This window comes from Natator depressus, chromosome 7 (genome assembly GCF_965152275.1).
Source record: "Natator depressus isolate rNatDep1 chromosome 7, rNatDep2.hap1, whole genome shotgun sequence".
Taxonomy (NCBI): domain Eukaryota; kingdom Metazoa; phylum Chordata; order Testudines; family Cheloniidae; genus Natator; species Natator depressus.
Window position 1 is genome coordinate 76,885,742 of NC_134240.1, and position 18,704 is coordinate 76,904,445.

At 39.0% G+C, this 18,704-nt stretch overlaps 1 protein-coding gene across 2 annotated transcripts in view; it reads left to right on the forward strand.

The window, feature by feature from the left end:
• ARID5B (AT-rich interaction domain 5B) overlaps positions 1-16,743 on the forward strand; it is a 147,321-nt gene extending 130,578 nt beyond the window's left edge. For both annotated transcript variants that reach the window (XM_074958845.1, XM_074958846.1), the window contains 2 exons: positions 6,102-6,300; positions 10,800-16,743. In XM_074958845.1, coding sequence (XP_074814946.1) covers positions 6,102-6,300; positions 10,800-12,962 — 2,362 coding nt within the window. In that variant the 3' untranslated portion in view covers positions 12,963-16,743. The remainder of the gene's footprint in view (positions 1-6,101; positions 6,301-10,799) is intronic.
• The last annotated feature ends 1,961 nt before the right edge of the window (positions 16,744-18,704 follow it).

Genomic DNA, 18,704 nt, shown 5'->3' on the forward strand with positions numbered 1-18,704 from the left:
TGTGGATCCGCTACTACTACTACTGCATTGGGTGGAAAAGATGGTGTTTGCAACAGAGACATAGGCTAAAGACGCTTCTCTCCCCACAGCACCCCCGGCCCAGTGCCCATCCCCTGCATCCAGCCCATCTAGTTGGGCTGGTCACTGGGGATAAGATTTGGTCCTTTATCTTTTCCTATTGCTTTATAGGATGGACAGTTCCTAAGCTTTCACCCTCAGACTGCTCAGGTAAATCAACGGCGGTGTTTGTAACATCACTAATTTCCAGTTTATTTAAATCAAAGTGTGTTTGAACTCTCTTACACACAGGCAGTTCCCACCTCTCAATGGTGTGAGCGCTCTCCATACCCAGCAGCACTCCCAGTGTGCTGTAAGGCAAGTTGTTGATGAAAAGATGAAAGATCCATTTCTGTAAGGCAGGAAAGTTCTCTGGGAACAAAACTGAACTCAAACAAATTTTGTCTGTACTGATAAAATACATGCCCCTTTCGTACTTCAGACAAATGCAAATGATGCAATTGTTATTGTATTCTACACAAAAGAGTGCAACGCTTGCTTTCGGAACCCCTGCACAGTACAAATGAAATCAGCCTTTTGGAATACATTACTGGTTCCCCCAGCACACTTCATTTTCTTCTTCTGGATTCAGGGATCAGGCCTCTGGTTTTGAACTTCTCTTCTGCCCCTTCCTCTACTGCATATTTGCCTTGGTCATTAGGAGCTGTGTTCTTGGTCCAGTTTTCCTATGCTTTCAAACAGCTGAGCACTGTATCCCATGACAAAGCCTCTGGCTAAAGTGGTGGCATGATCTTATGCCTTTCGTGATAGTGCTGCTTCTAATATCAGGCCATATGGCTTTGAGAAATTATGGGTTTTCATTTCAACAGTAGCATGTTAAAAAAGCAAGAAACACGTCCCATTGAGATCACAGTGGCTCATTCCTGCTCCCCTTCAAGTAAATGGAAGTTTTGCCATGAACTTAGGAAACAAAATCAGGCCAGGGTGATTCAGAGGCTGTAATATGAATTTTGGCATTTCTATTATGCCTATCACCATAGCATAAATGTACTGAATTTATTGTAGAGAACCACGAGTGGGTAAGACTCACTCCTCCCATTTTTAATCTAACTTCTGAACTCCAATCTCAGGTTCTTGTCTGAGACGTGTCAGGCAGCCCTACCCAGCTGCTGTTGTTTATGTGATGGGGCTGTTATTTTAGGAGCATAGCAATTGCTACATTGAATCAGACAGGTGGTCCAGTTTATCTGGTCTCTAAGCATGGCTAGGATCAGGTGCTTCAGAAGGAGGTGCAAGAAACTGCATAGTGGACAATGATGGAAATAGAAGTTTCTTCCAAACCCCTGTCAGTGTGAGTTTTTTTTATTCCTTGAATGAAATACAAAGGTTTATATCCCTTCTCTGTATTTTTAAATCTTATCTGCTGTAACTGTGGACATTGCCACTATCCATATAAATGGCTAATCCTTTTTGAATCATACTAAGCTCTTGGCCTCAGTGATATCCAGCGGCAATGAGTTCCACAGATTAATTATGCATTGCGTAAAACAAACTTATTTCATTTATCAGATTGAAATATTCTGCCTTTCAATTTCAGTCAGGCTTCTGAACCCTTAGCTGAGAATGGAAAAAACCTGGTCACCAGACCTTTAAACCATCCCTAAAAAAATCCAAAGTTTCCATTTTGCATTGTGTTAAGTCTGGAGTACTAGAAAAGAGAATAGGATATGAAAGGGAGACACATTGGGGAATTTCTGTTCTGCCATTCAAAAGAAAGAAATGAAAGAATTAAACCCAGGCATGAGCTATGTTAAAGTAGTGAAAGGGTTTAGACTTCAGCATCCAAGCTGCCTTTGCGCCCATAACTCACCTTATGGAGCCTGTGGATAGAGCATCGTGTACTGTACATATGGTCACTTCCTGATCAGAGAGCCCTGTAGTACCCCAGCACAGTGGGGAGAGTTAAAGAAAGAATTGGCAGCCTTAACTTTTAATTTTCCTCCTCCTCCTGGGTTTGTCAGACCCTTTACATTATTCTAACCATTTTATTAATTATTATTACTATTCCTATAAATAGACACTCTCTCATGTCCTATGAAGCAGAGTTTAGCTAAAAAGCTCATTCATTCTGTGTGTGCATTAATCAATATATGAAACGTTAGTGGTTACTGATTCAGATTAAATTTTGCGTTGTTTTTTCCTGTAGCTGGAAAAAATGTTGATTTATAAAGATTAAGGGCTTTTTCTTTCTTTTTCTTTTTATGAAATGCCAGTGACGAAGATATGTTTGTTATACGGTGAAATACATTTCTCTGATGTGAATTCTGCTTTTTGTTGGGAAAAAGATGCAGTCCCTGGAGGATTTTAGAATTTATAAATATAAAATTATCTGCCTCTGTGTTTCTTTCTTTCTTTTTTTCTTTTTAAATTGGCAGAAAGCCAGATTACTTACATTACTGTAATAGATTTGCTGACCTCTGACATCTGCTGCAGAGCAGTACATTGAATTTTTCATAATATCAGATGATGCAGATCTAAAAACTTGGTACACTCTGCACCATTATTTAATTCAAGACTCAGTAAAGCAGAATATTTTTAGACTAGCCATTTATATGTGATTAAACTTAATATTGCTGATTGTAATAAATCAGGATTAGTATAACACTGATTTGTTAATCTAACTTGTATTGATTTTAAGTTGTCTTTATTTATTTATTTTTTAAAGTCTCAGTTTTCACAGTGACTGAATTTAATAAGAAGCTCTGTGATAGCAAAGACTCCCCTACTGTTTCTGCTCTTGGCTGGAAAATGTTATTCTTGTTTCATTCCAAGGGAAAAAAACCTCATGCTGCTAAAAATCTGCTGCCTTTGGAAAGATTTTTTTAATACACTACTGCTTACATATTCTATTTATGTTAATTGCCTTATAAATAATACATTTTGTTAATCTTAATATTGGAATCTTGATCATGATAAAGGCCCTTTTATTTGGGCTGCTTGCAGTCTTTAGGAGTAAATATTCTTTAGACCACAAAATATTCTTTTAATTTTTCTTATGAATACATTGGTACTTACCCCAGCCCTGCCATGAGAAACACAGCTACAGTTCAAACCAGCTGAAAATTTAGCTGTTATTTTAAAGTTTAATGTATTCCAGGTAGCCATATTTTTAATATGTCTTTACCTTTACATGCTTGAAGACTGATTAAATCTTAGTTGTGCTGCAAATATTTGACAAAAATCTTGAGCTAGTTCCAGGCATGTTGCATTCTGCTAACCTATTTGTATTATAGATAACCACATTTTTCCTGTGTTGGGCAACGTTGACCTTAAATTGGATAAGAACAGTGTGTTTTAATGGTGTATTAGCTGGTTGTTTAAATGTTCTGAAAGCTGTATTAGCTTTATTACTCTTGTACTATAAAAACTTCTAATAATCAAATGATAAGATCATATCCTGTGGGTAATCACGTTGTACCATGACAGGATAACTGAAAAAACATTCAGTGCAAATTGTAACAAACGGAAATCTCTATATGAAGCAGCAATTGTTCATGGTGTTCGGCTTCTCTAGAGCCTCACAGTGCATATTCATGTATGCTTCCTTTTTGCTTTGTGTCTGTGTATGTATGTATGCGCGTGCTTACAAATTATCTCTGTGCTGTAGAGAAACAGCAGCACATTGGGCCTTAGTTTAAAAAGGGGGGGAAACCTCTAGAACAAGCCATCCGTGTGTTTTGATTCAGTTTTACCTTAGTCATGCCTCTTTCCCGATACAAGAAACATTTAATTCCAGATTTCCTGCTGCTGGCTCTAGGCCTTTGACCAGCTATGTGAAATGTATTTTTTACTGCTGTCTTGGTGCCAACTGCTGAACTCAGTGAAAAAGAACTGAAATGAAAATGTTGTACTCCCACATGAACTCTTAGATTAGAAAAGGAAATTTAAGCTGTGGTTCCTCATTAGCACCAAACCTAAGGAGTCCTGGTGCTCGATATGGCAACAAAGAGGAGGAACCTTTTGTCAGAAAGTGCCATAAAAGAATCCATGGAAAGAATGCTAAAAGTGACTTATCTTGCCAGGCCCATCCTTATTCCGATTTCTGCCTTAACCAGAAGGTTAATCCCATAGTATCTTTTATTAAAAGGACCACTAGTGGTACAAAATCATCTTCATCTCATCCAGAGCTATGAACAGCTATTGAAACATTTACTGATGGTATATGTAGATTGCAAATGGAGGACATGTTCCCATGGAAACAAAACAAAGTCAAACAATCCTATCGCAGTGCGAACAATTATAGCAATAAAATGTGTTTTTATTAAAAGTGACTTTAAATATTTAACACATGGCAGTAAGATATAAATATTGCCCAGTATGAAACCAAAACTTGTCTCTCTAGTAAAGTCCCAAATGCTGCATGCAGCAGAGGGAGATATTAAGTGTTTCATGAATATTTGTGCTTTACAAATGAAATTTACCAGCCTCAAGTATGAACAAGATTATTTTTTCTTATTCTGCTTAGTTATGCTTTTTATTATATAAACATTAACTGTAATATTACAGTGGGAAGCAGGTATTTGGCAACTATATATTATTTTGCTAAGGCTGCATAGAGGGAGCAGTTTCCAGTTTTAGCAGCTGTAACATGTTTAAACTCAGTTTGTAATGGGATCTGAAGATGAATATTCCCTGTGGGCTCTGCTTAGCTTCATTACTGGAGCACTGCCAAATTCAGGGCTAGAAAATATTATTCACGCCTCTTTGCACATACCATGTCAGAGCATGCTCAGTTACTAAATTTTGTTTCTAATATGGCATAAATTAGGTTTATATTTTAACATAAATTATGTTGTATTTTATTAAAATGTGAAACATTAAGATCACAAACAATCTAATTTCTGCTCTCTTAAGCCCAAACTGTGTTTCAGCATCTAAGTATTTAAATCAAAATTGCATGGTTGGAAACTGATTGTAGGATAACAAACATATATCTGAACCAAAGAGTTTTCTGCCTTGGAGTCTTAGATTAAAGATAATTAAGGATTCCCAGCATTTGTACAGATTTATGTTGTTTATAAGCAAAGTACATTTTCTTCATTGAGTCAACTTGTCTTTTTTTTTTAAACAAATTATGTTTGTTGTATTAAAGTTCATATTTTTAAAGTCTGAGTCTTGTATTAATCCCACAGTGAGTCATTAATCATACCAAATGCATTATAAAAACTTTAATCACTGAAGTTGAAACTGAGATTGTAATGCAATCCATCCCTTTTAATTACATCAGTTATTTTTCCTTTTAGATCAAGAACTACATTGCAAAGGGAAAACAGATAGATTAAAACTCAAACTTTTTGAGGTTTTTCTTTTTTAAAAAGTGATTTCACACCCTTTGTTGAAGAAAGTTCTGCAATTAAAGTTCTTTATTTTTTAAATCCTTGTGATTTTCTTTGTCATGCTCCCCCTGCCACTGTCCTCCGAGCAGCAACCCCCACCCCTCATGCCCTTTGACAGAAGAGCAAAGGAACATCCTCCAGAATGGGGACCAACCTAGCTTTCACTTCATGGATTTGCCAGAAAAGGCAGCTCTGTGCTAGTCGAATTGTTCTACACCCTCCATTGGAGGTTGGGTGAAATAATCTCTCTCCCAAGTTTTCAGTCTACATGCAAATTTACAGCTTTTATGTTCACCGCCAGGCTGGAAATATATGGGTGTGCTATTAGGTTGCCTTAGCTTTGTACTATTTTACTGGCATTCACTCTACAGGTTTAGGAGTAGGCATCCAAAAGAAAGATATGATTGACTTTTAAATGAGTTGAAAACACTGTGGGACATATCCTTAGCTCCATAACCAACATGCTCTGTGGGCATCTGTGGAATGACACTGATTGGCACCAGCTGAGAATCTTGCCAAATACGTTGCTTTATCATATGTGGGATAAATATTAAGGTCAAGGTTACAGAATTGTGTTTATGCTGTAGAAAAATTAGGTTTATTAAATAAACTGCTCAGAGGTGCTACATTTTTTTTCTTTACGAGAACTGCAAAAACTGATCAATTATTTGTTCCTTAATCCTTTAGATTAATCCTGCCATATGAAAGATTTATTAAAGGAGAGGAAGATAAGCCATTGCCTCCAGTGAAACCTCGAAAACAGGATAACAGTTCCCAGGAGAGTGAAACTAAAACAAAAGTGTCTGGAACAAAACGCATCAAAAATGAAAACCAAAAGAGCAAGAAAGAAAAAGATAATGCACAGAAACCCCAAGATGCATCTGAGGTTAGTTAATTTCCTTCTTTTTAACTTTTCAATTAACAATGTACTGCTTTAATAACATAAAACCCAATGATAAAATAAATCATTTAAACGTGACAATTCCAAAATGAGTTGGCCTTCCTTTGCTCAGTAGCTGAAATCCAATTGTGTTGGCATTCTGAGTGTTATGATTGTGCTGGGCTATAAACAGCAACCAGCAAGTTCCATGTTGCATAGAAATGATGGCAAAATACCAAGACTGGATTTAGGAAATACAGTTTCTGCTCATTGTATTATCCAGTGGTCACCATTAAAAAGTCAACACTAGCCAACAGGAAACCACGCAGTTTCCACAGTGATTTCCTACTCTAAATATAGGGTAGGGGGAACTGAAATGCCTCTGATAACATTGTGGTAAATGTTGGCAAATGCAGACTTTTTAATGGCAATCTCTGTAATGGCACTTCCACACTTATGGATGTATTCACATTTCCACCAAAAACTCATTTTTCCTGGATTATTAACAAGACTAAATATCCCCTTTGGGTTGAAATCTAAAATTCAAGGGTCACAGCCTTGTAGTCCTTACTCTTGACAGATTTCCCAATTAAGTCAATGGGAGTTTTGCCATAGTCTCCTGTCCTTCAAGCTCTCTCAAATGGACTGACCCCTACACCTATGCAGAGCCCCATTCACTTAAGTGGGGCTCCATGCAGACCCAGAGATCAGACCTCATAGAGTAGCTTACAGGACCAGAGCCTGCAACAGGCTAACCCCCAGGAGTCAGCAGAACACACTTTTATCTGTTTTAAGTCATGTACATAAGAGTTTTTAGTATTGCACAAGGTGGGTGGGATTTTCAAAAGTATGCAAGTGACATAGGAGCACAAGTCCCATTGAGTGTCACTGGGACTTATGCTATGACATCATTGAGACACTTTTGAAAATCCTACTCCCTCTCTTATATACAGTATTGTACACCCTTTGCCATTGACCTAATCAAGCTGTTGTTGTCTATGGCATACAAAATATACTGTGTCCCCCTTGACTGGGAAATCACAATAGCCATTACAACCCTTCTTGGAAATAAGTATTTAAAGAATTTTTAAGACATGCTTTGTGTAGCCAACAGAGCTTAGCAGTCCCTTCGATGCAATTGCTGTCTGGCATGTACAGATGTACTGGATTTAGACCAGTCTGAAAATCTAGTTTGACATGACTACCAAAAATCCTTCTTTCTATGGCTTAAAAATAGCAAAGCAGCTAAATATGTACATGGCTGAGGCCTTGTCTGCTAAGTTTCAAGTATAGTGAATTTTTATAATCATGTCAAAAAACCCCAAAAGTCAGGTTTACAATGGACCCATAAGAGACTGCCTGATTCAGAATGTGTGTTTTATAGTGACGTAATCAACAGAGCCTTTAAAGTTGATACTTAACAGAGAGAGACTTTTCCTTGAATTTCAATTTTAAAGCAAGAAACACTGTAAAAATCTCCACTACTAATTACAAATATATAAAGAAAAGAGCACACAAAAAACATGCTTAAGTAACTGGAAGGTTGCAACACAAATTGCCAAAAGCAAGGAAATGCAAAGTTAAAGCTAGCATTCCTTTCCTCAGTCATCCCTTTGTGCCTGGTTATTTATTGCCGTGGTCTCAGATCAGTGAGTTATGTTACATACCATATGTACTGCAGCAGCTAAGCACAACATAACGAGCCAGGGATGGAGTGTCAGTCTTAACTTTGAATTTCCTTGCTTTTGTTGTTTTATATCTCAAACTTCCTGCTGCTTAAACTGCAGTTATTTTTGTATGCGAGTTTCAGGAAGAGTTCTTAGCAGTGTTTATCGGAAATGTGTAAGAAATAGAGCCATAGACACTGTAATGCACAATTATAGTGGTTTCCTACTGTAAAATTTTACCTCCTGTATCAGAATTATTCTTTGCTGTCTGATTGTAACTTAGATATTTTTAATACTAAGGGCCAAATGCTGTCCCTGTTTATGAGGCAATAAGGGGAATGGCTATGTTACTGGGCCAAGTTATCCACAGGATAGCTGGACTCAGTGTGTAACTTGGAGTGGAGGGAATATGCACCTGTTCTATGGGTGGGTGTTCAGTGACGGCAATAGCTCATGGAATTGAACTTCCCTAAAGAAGCTCTATTCATATCTGGAACGCCAAGCCTGTACAGCCCGCTTAGCCTCCCTAGTTGTCAATAAACCGTCCATCCATCTTGAGCGATGCAGGGGTAACTCTGCCTCCCCTGATATCACTACGCAGGGACCAGCCACTATAAATGGCCTTCTGGGTTGGTGACATAATGGACTGCATCCCAGGGGTTGGTGCAGGGTCAGGACAGCTGCACAAGCACTATGTAACCACCTAAATTGGGGGGCTTTCTAGCATAGAAATATCCACAGCTGCAGCACTCCTCTGTGCTTTGCCTCTAATGAGGGCCCCACGCCATGGGCTCCCAGATCATGCCCCTACAGTGTCCATGAGAAAGAGGGGCTCAGCTGTATGTTCAGCTCCTGAGGAGCTACATTTGAGTGCGGTGGGATTAGAGTCCAGGCTGGGATGGGAAGATTGGGCAAGAACTGGGGTGAGAATATCCACACCATCTCTCTCTCGGTCCCCAGGAAAATTAATCAGAAAATATAGTACAGCTGACGGCTATACTGGTTCCAGTGAACTCACCTGTGGGGGGCAGTCCCAGCCAGGAAAGGCCCTAGTAGCATGTCTGCAAAGGAGCCTCACTGCTAGGCAATCAGAGGTCATTGGGGATTGATCAGGTGCAGAAGCACATGGCCTCTGGCTAGATGGCTCTGGCCATCTGAAAATCCTCAAGGATCCACCACATCTAGGGTTGGGGTCAAACCTCACCACCAAGCAAGCTGGCTTTCCATGGAAGGGGATGATCTGTGCCAGGAGTAGTTATAAAAGTAAAAAAGAGATATAAGAGTACAGTCCTTCCTAATGCACTTTCACCACTTACCTGGATATAAACATGAACAGGGATGTCACTGGGAGACTAGAGGCTTTAGCTGATTACTCAGTTTTGTACCCCTTTATTCTATAGGAGTCATAATGACATTGCTCAATGTAACTAAATAGAAGAAAAAAATGTTATTAGCCTTACATTGTGCATGTCTTTAAAATAGCTAAAACTTCATTCAAACTGTTGCTTAACAAAAACAAAGAGCAAGAACGTACAATTATTACATTTCATTTGCCTTTCCTCCCTGCTTTGCTCATCTGTCTGGTATTTTTCTGTAATTGTATAATCTCAGGAGACCAGTGATAGTACTTTGTGAAGGACTAATGATGGTATTTGAACTGAAAAAGGCAGCTATTAGGTTTTTTTAAAAAAATAGTGCTTATGAAAACTAACAGACACTGTAACTAATAGGAAAACCCAACACAGAGGAATATTTAAAAGCAGCTGTGAAGAAATAAATCTTTAAGATGGTTGTGATTCATTACATACTTTTATATCCCTCCCTGACATGATAGACCATAATGCAGCATTTGGATAATAACTTTCTTGATGCCGCTTATCTTTACAACTAAGAAAGAAAGAAAAAAATAATAATAATAAAAGGCTCACACAATGCTGCTGTTTTCTGACTGTCTTCTACCAAGGCATGTCAGAGGAGAATGACAGCAATTTTGAAAAGGGTTGTCAGTCAGCTGTATCACAGATGGAACGTTTTAATGACCTCCAGGGTCACAGTTCATTCGTCTACATAATGGAATGAATAGTGTGAACTGTGCACACAAGCTTTATTAATGGAGAAGCATAAAGAGCTGCAGTCTCATTGACGATAACTTATAAAAGCTATATTTGTAATAGCGCGCACATACTCTCTGAATGTTGACAACTTCATTTTAATCCATTAATAAAAAAAGCATGCCCCAGTTAAGCTATACCAGTGATTTCTCAGTCTACAGCACTGACTTCTAGTATTCCATTTCTAGAATTTTTAACATTTTAAAGAAATGTGGCTCATCTGTTCTGCAGTCACTGAATTTCAAAATAGCCAAACTGAAGGGATTGTATCTACAATATAGACACGATAAGAAAAGCCAGCTTGGACTGGTCTATATTTTTCATAGGTGGGATTGAATACTGAGAATATTTTACATTCTTCTCAGTTGTGTTGTGAAAAGTGCAATTATTTATTTAGGAAATTGATTCAGAAAGAAGACAACCTTAGCATTAAACTATCTGGTCAAATCATCAGATGATCCAATTATTTATAGTCCGGTTACAAGCTTTGCTATTTTAATAGGTCTTATTGTGTCATTAATGTGGGTGTGGGTATATTTTCCAGTATTTTGGGGAGTTAGATTGCTTTGTTTAAAATCTGATACATGGTATTAAAGCTTTCAGATTTCAACAAGATGATTGACAAACATATTTCCAAAAGAAGCTTCTGTGTACTGTATTTGATTTTATAGGTAATCTGTCAACACACACTGCATTCTTATTACTGTCTATTGACACATTTTATTAGGTTTCGTCAGAACAAGAGAAGGATCAAGACTCTTCAGACCAGAAAAGTTTACCTGAGCATCCTGCAGTGGAGGAGACCAAGAAACCCATTGAAGGGCCCCAGCCTCTTCTGCCAGAGGCAACAGGGCCAGTATCTCTGGAAAAGACAGACTTGGTGGAAAGCAGCTCCAACAGTGAAAAGCCCAAGGAGGAAGTTCAGCACTCAGTCTCTTTTTCAAGTGCTTCAGTGCCTCCTGAAGAGGATACCATATTGGAGCCAACAGTCAACAAACACTTGCACACCCCAACAGATGCCCTTGATGACAGAAAGCAAGAACAAAGAGGACACAGTTTTACAGACAGTTTAGAAAGTGAACCCCAAGAACTTACTTTTAATAATTTCCCTGCAATCCAAGTACAGTTACCAGGTCAAAACGACATGGAAGACGATAAATTGCCAGAAATGGCTGATTATATTGCAAACTGCACAGTGAAACTGGATCAGTTAGGAAACGACGACATACACAATGCACTAAAGCAAACGCCCAAAGTTCTTGTGGTACAGAATTTTGACATGTTCAAAGAAAAGGAACTGCCGGGTTCCATTAACGATGATCCCAGTTTTAGTTACACACCACTAATCTATTCAAAGGGTAATCCAGGCATCATGTCACCACTGGCAAAGAAAAAACTTCTATCGCAGGTCAGTGGGGCAACCCTGTCATGTAGTTATCCTTATGGGTCACCTCCACCTTTGATTAGCAAAAAGAAATTAAACAGCAGAGATGAACTGTCTGCAAGCATATCTCAGGCTCCCCATGCCCCCAATTCTGATTCTGTGGCAGTTAATAGACCATCTGTAATACAACATGTGCAGAGTTTTAAAACCAAGAATTCAGAGGAAAGGAAATCTATTAATGAAGCTTTTAAGCCTGACATGTTAAGTAAACCAGATCCCAAGCGTTGTGATTTTTCAAAACATCACCTTAACTCTCTTGCTGAATCTTATGTACTGAAGCCAGATATCCAGGACTGCAAAGATAAAATGAATGAGAAAAGGGCACTGCAGCATTCCCATGTGCCCAGTTTCTTGGCAGACTTTTACTCATCTCCTCATCTGCACAGCCTTTATAGGCACACAGAACACCACCTTAATAATGAACAGACATCAAAGTACCTCCCTCGAGACATGTTCAGAGATTCAGAAAATATTTCTACTTTTGCTCAACACAAACACCAAGAAAAACTTAATTTAAATTATCACCCATCTTTGCATCAGCAAGAAAAAAAGACTGCAGTGGAAGCCTCTTCAGATGATCAGCCTACGGATTTGAGTCTTCCAAAGAGCATACACAAACAGACTGCAAAGACTCCAGGGTCCAGTCTCCCGCATTCATCAATGGTGCCGCAAGAAAGCAAAAGTATTTCCCAGTTCCACGCATCAGGCAGCCAGGGGGTGAGCATAGACTGTAATCCCAAAGCTTGCCGTGTTTCTCCGATGACCATGTCAGCACCTAAAAAACATGGTGAATCCCTTCACAGGTCCGGAAAACAGCAGAATCAGAGACTTGAGAATTTAAGAAAGATGGAAGGAATGGTCCATCCAATAATAAGCCGCAAAAGTAGCCCCCAAAACATTGGGGCAGCTCGGCCTTTAAAACGGAACCTAGAGGATTTGGACAAAGTCATTTCTGAAAAAAAAATCCGAGCTGTCTCCCCTCTGCACTTACCAAAGGAGGCACCTGCAAAGGAAAAGGTTCCCGACCGAGAGGGCGAAGGCAGCAAATCAGTTCATGGTCTACATTCTGGCAACATGTTGGAAAGCCACAAATTTCCCCTTTCAACCCCTATCTTCACAGGCTTGTACCCAGGAACTCTGTGTGCGGGGTTGAACAATCGCATCCCAGCTGGATATTCTCATCCTTTGCAGTACTTGAAAAATCAGACTGTGCTTTCTCCACTAATGCAGCCTTTGGCTCTTCATTCCTTCATGGTGCAAAGACAATTTCTTACATCCCCTGCAAATTCTCAGCAGCTCTATAGACACTTAGCTGCAGCAACACCTGTAGGAAGTTCATACGGTGACCTTTTGCACAACAGCATTTATCCTTTAGCTGCTATAAATCCTCAAGCTGCCTTTCCACCTTCCCAGCTGTCTTCTGTACATCCGAGCACAAAACTGTAAATCCCTTTTTCAAAAAAAAGTATCGGAGGAAAAAATGTTGTTAGCTACATTCCTTTCCCTGTGATAATGTCTTGCAGAATTAGAAATCAATATTTTTGTTAACCAGTAAGTCTCATCCCATGTAGCTGAATGCTTCAGATCTGATTGAGACAAAACGACTTTTCAGTTTGTAATTCCAGCTCCCACACCTACTCCCCAAATAATTTCATTTTGCATATTAGTTTTTTGAAAGGTCTTACGTACGTCGAGAGCAAAGATCGGAGCAAACCAATGGAAGTTTAGGGACAGATCGTGATCTCTTTGAAGACAGTGGAAAAACTTGTTTTTTTTCAGGGAGTGGAGGATGAGGGTCCTTAGATAGTTCCATTCAGTCAAGGACTCTAGATGAATCTGAAAAAGAGAAGGAGGCAGGGAATACACACAATCAATAGATATGCTTTTGGGGGGTAACTTTCCTGACTTTCAAAGGTTCAATCAATGCAATGTATAGTAAAACTGCAATAGATTCTTCATTTTAACACTATTAGAACAGAAAGGTAAACACTGTTTAATTTGACTGTATATATCCGCTTTGAAAACTATCAGTGTCACATTTGGTCACATAATTTATATAGTTTCATTTGTCCAGTATATCATGTGCTCTTTTTTTTTTTTAAATTAAACAGTATCATTTTATCTGCAACTTATTTTAAAGGCTGTGGCTGTCCTAATTTGTGTGTGTGTGTGTGTGTGTTTGTGTTTGTGTTTGTAGTTTTTCCAGTTCTTATACTTTTGAGCAGCTTTTTTGGTGGTGACATTATTGTTTACAAACCGAAGCAATTGGTTCAGGCTATAAACATACTGTAGATTATACAACAATGCAACTGATGCAAACAAAGTTCTTTTTGTTCTATGGTCTGTTCCTGATAGGTGCTGAGCACCTGTCGCTCCCACTGGTGTTGTCACAATGGCTCATACGCTGCTTTACTGGCCACAGAAGCTTTTGGTCTGTGAATTTGTTAACAACTGTATTTACCTTATCTAGGCTGTGAAACCCTCCTGCATACCAGAGAAATAAAGAACAAAATCTTACTGGCAACAAGCTGCTGAGTAACAATGGAGTCCAGAAGACAGATTTGTGGGTTGTAAGAATACGTTAAGAATGTCAAAAAATGGAACAGGAGCCAACCTTTATTTTTTAATCAAAAGGTTTTAAGAGTCCGGTGCCTCGAAACAGGGATGGGATGGGGGCAGGCGCCTCCCCCCACAAGGAAGAATACCACTAAATAGTCGCCCAAGGTTCAGTGATCTGAATAGTGGGTTAAGCAGTGATGCTCACTTACCCAGCCCCTTCTTCCTAGTTCAGATCAAGTGAAACTCACCCCAGCTAACACAAAGCCTAAGCATCAGGTAAACCCTATTCAGAGAGCTAGGTTCTGAGCTGGCAAAAATCCGCATGGCTCTGCTGAAGTCAAAGGAGCTGCGATGATTTGCATAGCTGGGACTTAAAGCCTGCGCACCTTTTGTGATAGCCCTCTGCACTCATGCTGAACAACTAACCCCAGTCATTGGGAATAATTTGTAAGTATAAAAAGCCCATGAGTGCAGGTTTTCAGTTTCCATAATGAAAGAACCTTCCTATGCATATGGTCACTTGAGAGCTAAATACAGAAATTGAGACAGAGGTTAAATTTGGAGGTATTTTACAATGTGAAAATGGGTTATGATTTAAACCATCTCAGTTATTATTCAAATGCTGCATGATCAAAACTGTTAAAAATAAAAATGGAAACACCTTGCATGCCACGCATCTTATTAGAACGTCCCAGGATATAATGCCAATTACAATATATGATGGAACATATTTAATATCCAAAGGTGGAAACCAGAATTATGAAGTCATCTACTGTTAAAGATCCACTTTCTTCAATTAAATACTTCATATTTCTGTGGAAAAACAAGATTTAATTGATCAGTAAACAGACTAGTAGAATCTAGAATATAAATGTGCCAATGCAAATTATTCTGCTATTCCACATACTGTACAGAAAACAAAATCACAAGCTCATTTGGTCACAGGCCATAGCATAGAAGGCATCTCTAGTGAAGTTGTATGAGACCTAAATCATGTAAAAATCGAGGGCTGGGGGGAAATGTATAAACCTACAGCAAACACAAATATGTATGTGCCTGCCATTTAATCAGAAAATGGAACATTTCTCTTATTTGTTTATAATATTCTGTACATCCTGGATTCATGCATTTGTTTACAACAAGTCTCTTATTTCACTTTTGATGACATGTTGGAATTTGATCACAGCATTTTAAAACAATGTTAACACAGTGCAGAGTTGGTGGGGGGGGGGGGCAGGATTTTTTCCTTCATTTATTCCATGAGGAGACTTGCTGTTTCAGTCTGAGGAAGCTCATAATATACTGGGCAAAACATCAGGACAAATAAAAAGAAATGGTGGCATAACTCCCCAGCAGAAGTAGTACATTATTTGGTTTAAAACTCTTACCAGAAATCTGGGAAATCTTTCAGAAAGACCATTGAATTGTCCATTGGCTGAGAACTACTTTTTTTTTTAAACTGTCTTAAATGGGGCTTTGTTTGCATTGTTTGAGTTCAAGGGGCCTTATTATTGAATGAAATTGCACAAGCCTTTCTTTGTGCAATCAAAACCATTGTTATTGGTAGGGTTGTAAAGGAAACTGTGGAATCTAATTGGCAATAGAGTCATAAATATATTTACCAAGAACCAGTGCCAAGAAATGTTGCAATTCAAATGCACTATGTTCAAGATTCATTACAGATTCTGAAGGTTGTGAGATTCAATTAAATATAAAAGCCCAGCAAAAACAATATTTGTGTAATCTGGTTACAGATTGAGTTTAACTTTAGAAAACAGAACGTAACTGACTTTCGCAACAAAATATATTTCTGGTAAGGGTCAAAATTTGTAATGATTGCATTTCGCAATAGATCTGTCATATTTATTTAGTTACTGGACAAGATAAGTTCCCATTTGTATCAGGGCATACAAAGTAGTTTGTTGCAACTAAGTATTTACTTTACAACTTATTGAATTGGTGCATGAGTCCTTAAGTACTGTATCTTACTATGTTGATGCGTCTATGAGGTCACTAAAACATTTTGTGTAGTGTGCCTTCAAAGAGAAGGGTTAATTTCTTTAGTTCATTGTTCAACATAGTCACTTTTTTGTGTGTGTGTGTGTGTGTGGTGGTGGTGGTCAGTCAGGTCACAGCTGGTCTTCTTTTACAGTTGTCATGATTTTAATGAGAAATGGGAATTATTTCACTTATGTGAGGCCGACAACATTGAAACTATTATCATAAGCACTTACTAGGTGTTTGCTGTAAATGTGTTTGATATTTCACTTGTTCCCCTCTCCCCCAGTTTCAAATATGTTCTAATAATGGCAGCATAATCTACTAGCTGTTTATACTTTTTTACCTTTCATTTGTTGTAAATATTGTACACTTTTTGTGATTCAAGTTATGTAGCCTATATGCTCTGTAAGGTGATTATCTGTATATAGCAAAACGGCCCAGTAATATGATATAGTATTCCATTTAAAAGGTTATTGAGTAACCTTTGCATTAGTTTAAACACTACCAGAAATAAAGCTGAGCCAACTATAAACACTCCATTTTTGTATGTTTTCCAAATTGTACTTATTAATGCTTTTGATACTGTATTATGTGCCAATAGTTTCCCAATCACATAGCAGGCAAAAGATATTTTGTACTTTTTGATCCACTGTAATATTTAATAAAAAAGGCTACTATCTGTTCCCGTTTGTGTTTGATTAATAATTCTGTAAATAGCTCTTATCACAAGGGATTACATATTATCCCGGACGACCTTTCAACCCTTTTATATTGGCTTCTCTTGAGAAAATATCCCCTCCCACTAATGATTAGATTAAAGAACTGGAAGTTCACAGTTTCTTAAGGAGGAAGAGACAGGCATCTTCAAGGTTCCTCCATGGCTGCACTTCTCTCTCGTTAAAGTGGGGCTATGGTCAGAAGGGACTGTAAAAATAGTCCTTCACTGGATAACATTCAGGCTCAGTCAATGACTTCCACAATACATTTATTCCATTTGCATTTCAGAATGGGATTTTTCTAACTGCTAGCACTGCAGATTCAGGGTGGGATCTGAAAATCAATCTCTCTTCTTTCTGGCTCAACCAACAATAAAGACTCTGGAGTCAGATGTTAGCTAGGAATTTAGTTGATGACAGTAAACAACCTCTAACTAAAACTCACATTAGTTATATTCCCAGCTGGTTCCAAAAATCATGGTGGCCCTTTAAAAAAACTGCCTTTCAATAAAATATGCCAGTACACTGTTACATTCCCAGCCTGTCTAGCTGGAAAACATCATTTACTTCTGTGTATTTTCAGCATGTATTTACATTGCAGCCATATACCAGACCTCCTCAGCTTTAAGGGCAAATTCACCACAATGCTTAGGGCCAGTGCATGGTCCCAATTAATGGCTTAAGTGATTCCATGGGCCCTCAGAACTAGAATGCATGTCATCCTATGCATAGACTACACTGAAACCTCCCCCACACCCATAAATTCCCAGCACCAAGCAAAAGTGAGCGTGACCTCATCAAAATTCCCAAGAGCTGACGCCACGTTATGTTAGGGCTTCCCTCTCATCGGCTGTACCCTACAGGACGATAGGGTAAAGCTACTGGCAATTATGATGATGACGCATTGCACTCACGTGCCATCTTCCAGCTGAGGAGCGCAAAGCACGCTGCAAACACCGAGTTAGTGTATTGACAGTCTGAACAAAATAAGCTCCCACCTAAAGGAACTAGTTCCGTGTACAGCACAGAGAGTGAGAGAATGGTATCTCATCAATCATCAGTACAACAGAACAAATACTGATTACGTTGATAGCACCAGATGAGGCTGCCAGACATAGCTCGTGGTTTAAGGAAAATAACCAAAAACATTAGGGAAATGAGAGACAATACCAGAAAGGCTGAGGGTCTAGATGATGGGTGGGTGTAAATCAGTGCAGTTGCACTGAACTCAAAGGAGCTATCCTGGTAGCTACTAAGTGGGGGACTGCGTTAACAGCTGACATCAATGCGGAGAAATGTCTTAGATAGGCAGCATTTGTATTTTACATATGGGGGGGAGCTGGACTGAGCTGCAAAGGCTTTGTCAAAGTGCTCCTCATGCCATAAGCCGCACAGGGGCACCTGCATTTCCTGGGCTCATGTAAATGCTGCAGTTCAGCCCTATGGCCTGCCTGCAGATTTAAGGCATTCCAGTCCTCCCCAACTCAGGCCTCCTGCACAGAAGGGGTGAATGTCACTATTCTACAGCACCTGCCAAAGTGCTTAAATATTAAGGAATGACACGCGCACGCGCACACACACACACACAGGATTAGCTATGTAGTTGGAGAAACTGAGGCACAGTGGGAATAATGCCTGGGATCGTCAAAGCCGCCTAAACACATTAGGCATCCAAATCCCATTAACTTCCTTAAGTGCCATTGAAAAATGTCAGTCTAGGTGATTGGCCCCACAGCATATCGTAAATCTGCTGTAGAGCTGGGACCACAATGCAGGCCTCCCCGTCATGTTGTAGGTCGATGCCCATCTACTTCTCTTGGGGTGGCGGAGCAGAATGAGAGCACGGGGTAATTTGACCAGCTACACGTCAAATGTTTAAATGGTATGTATATGGCTACTGGAGTGCAGTGCC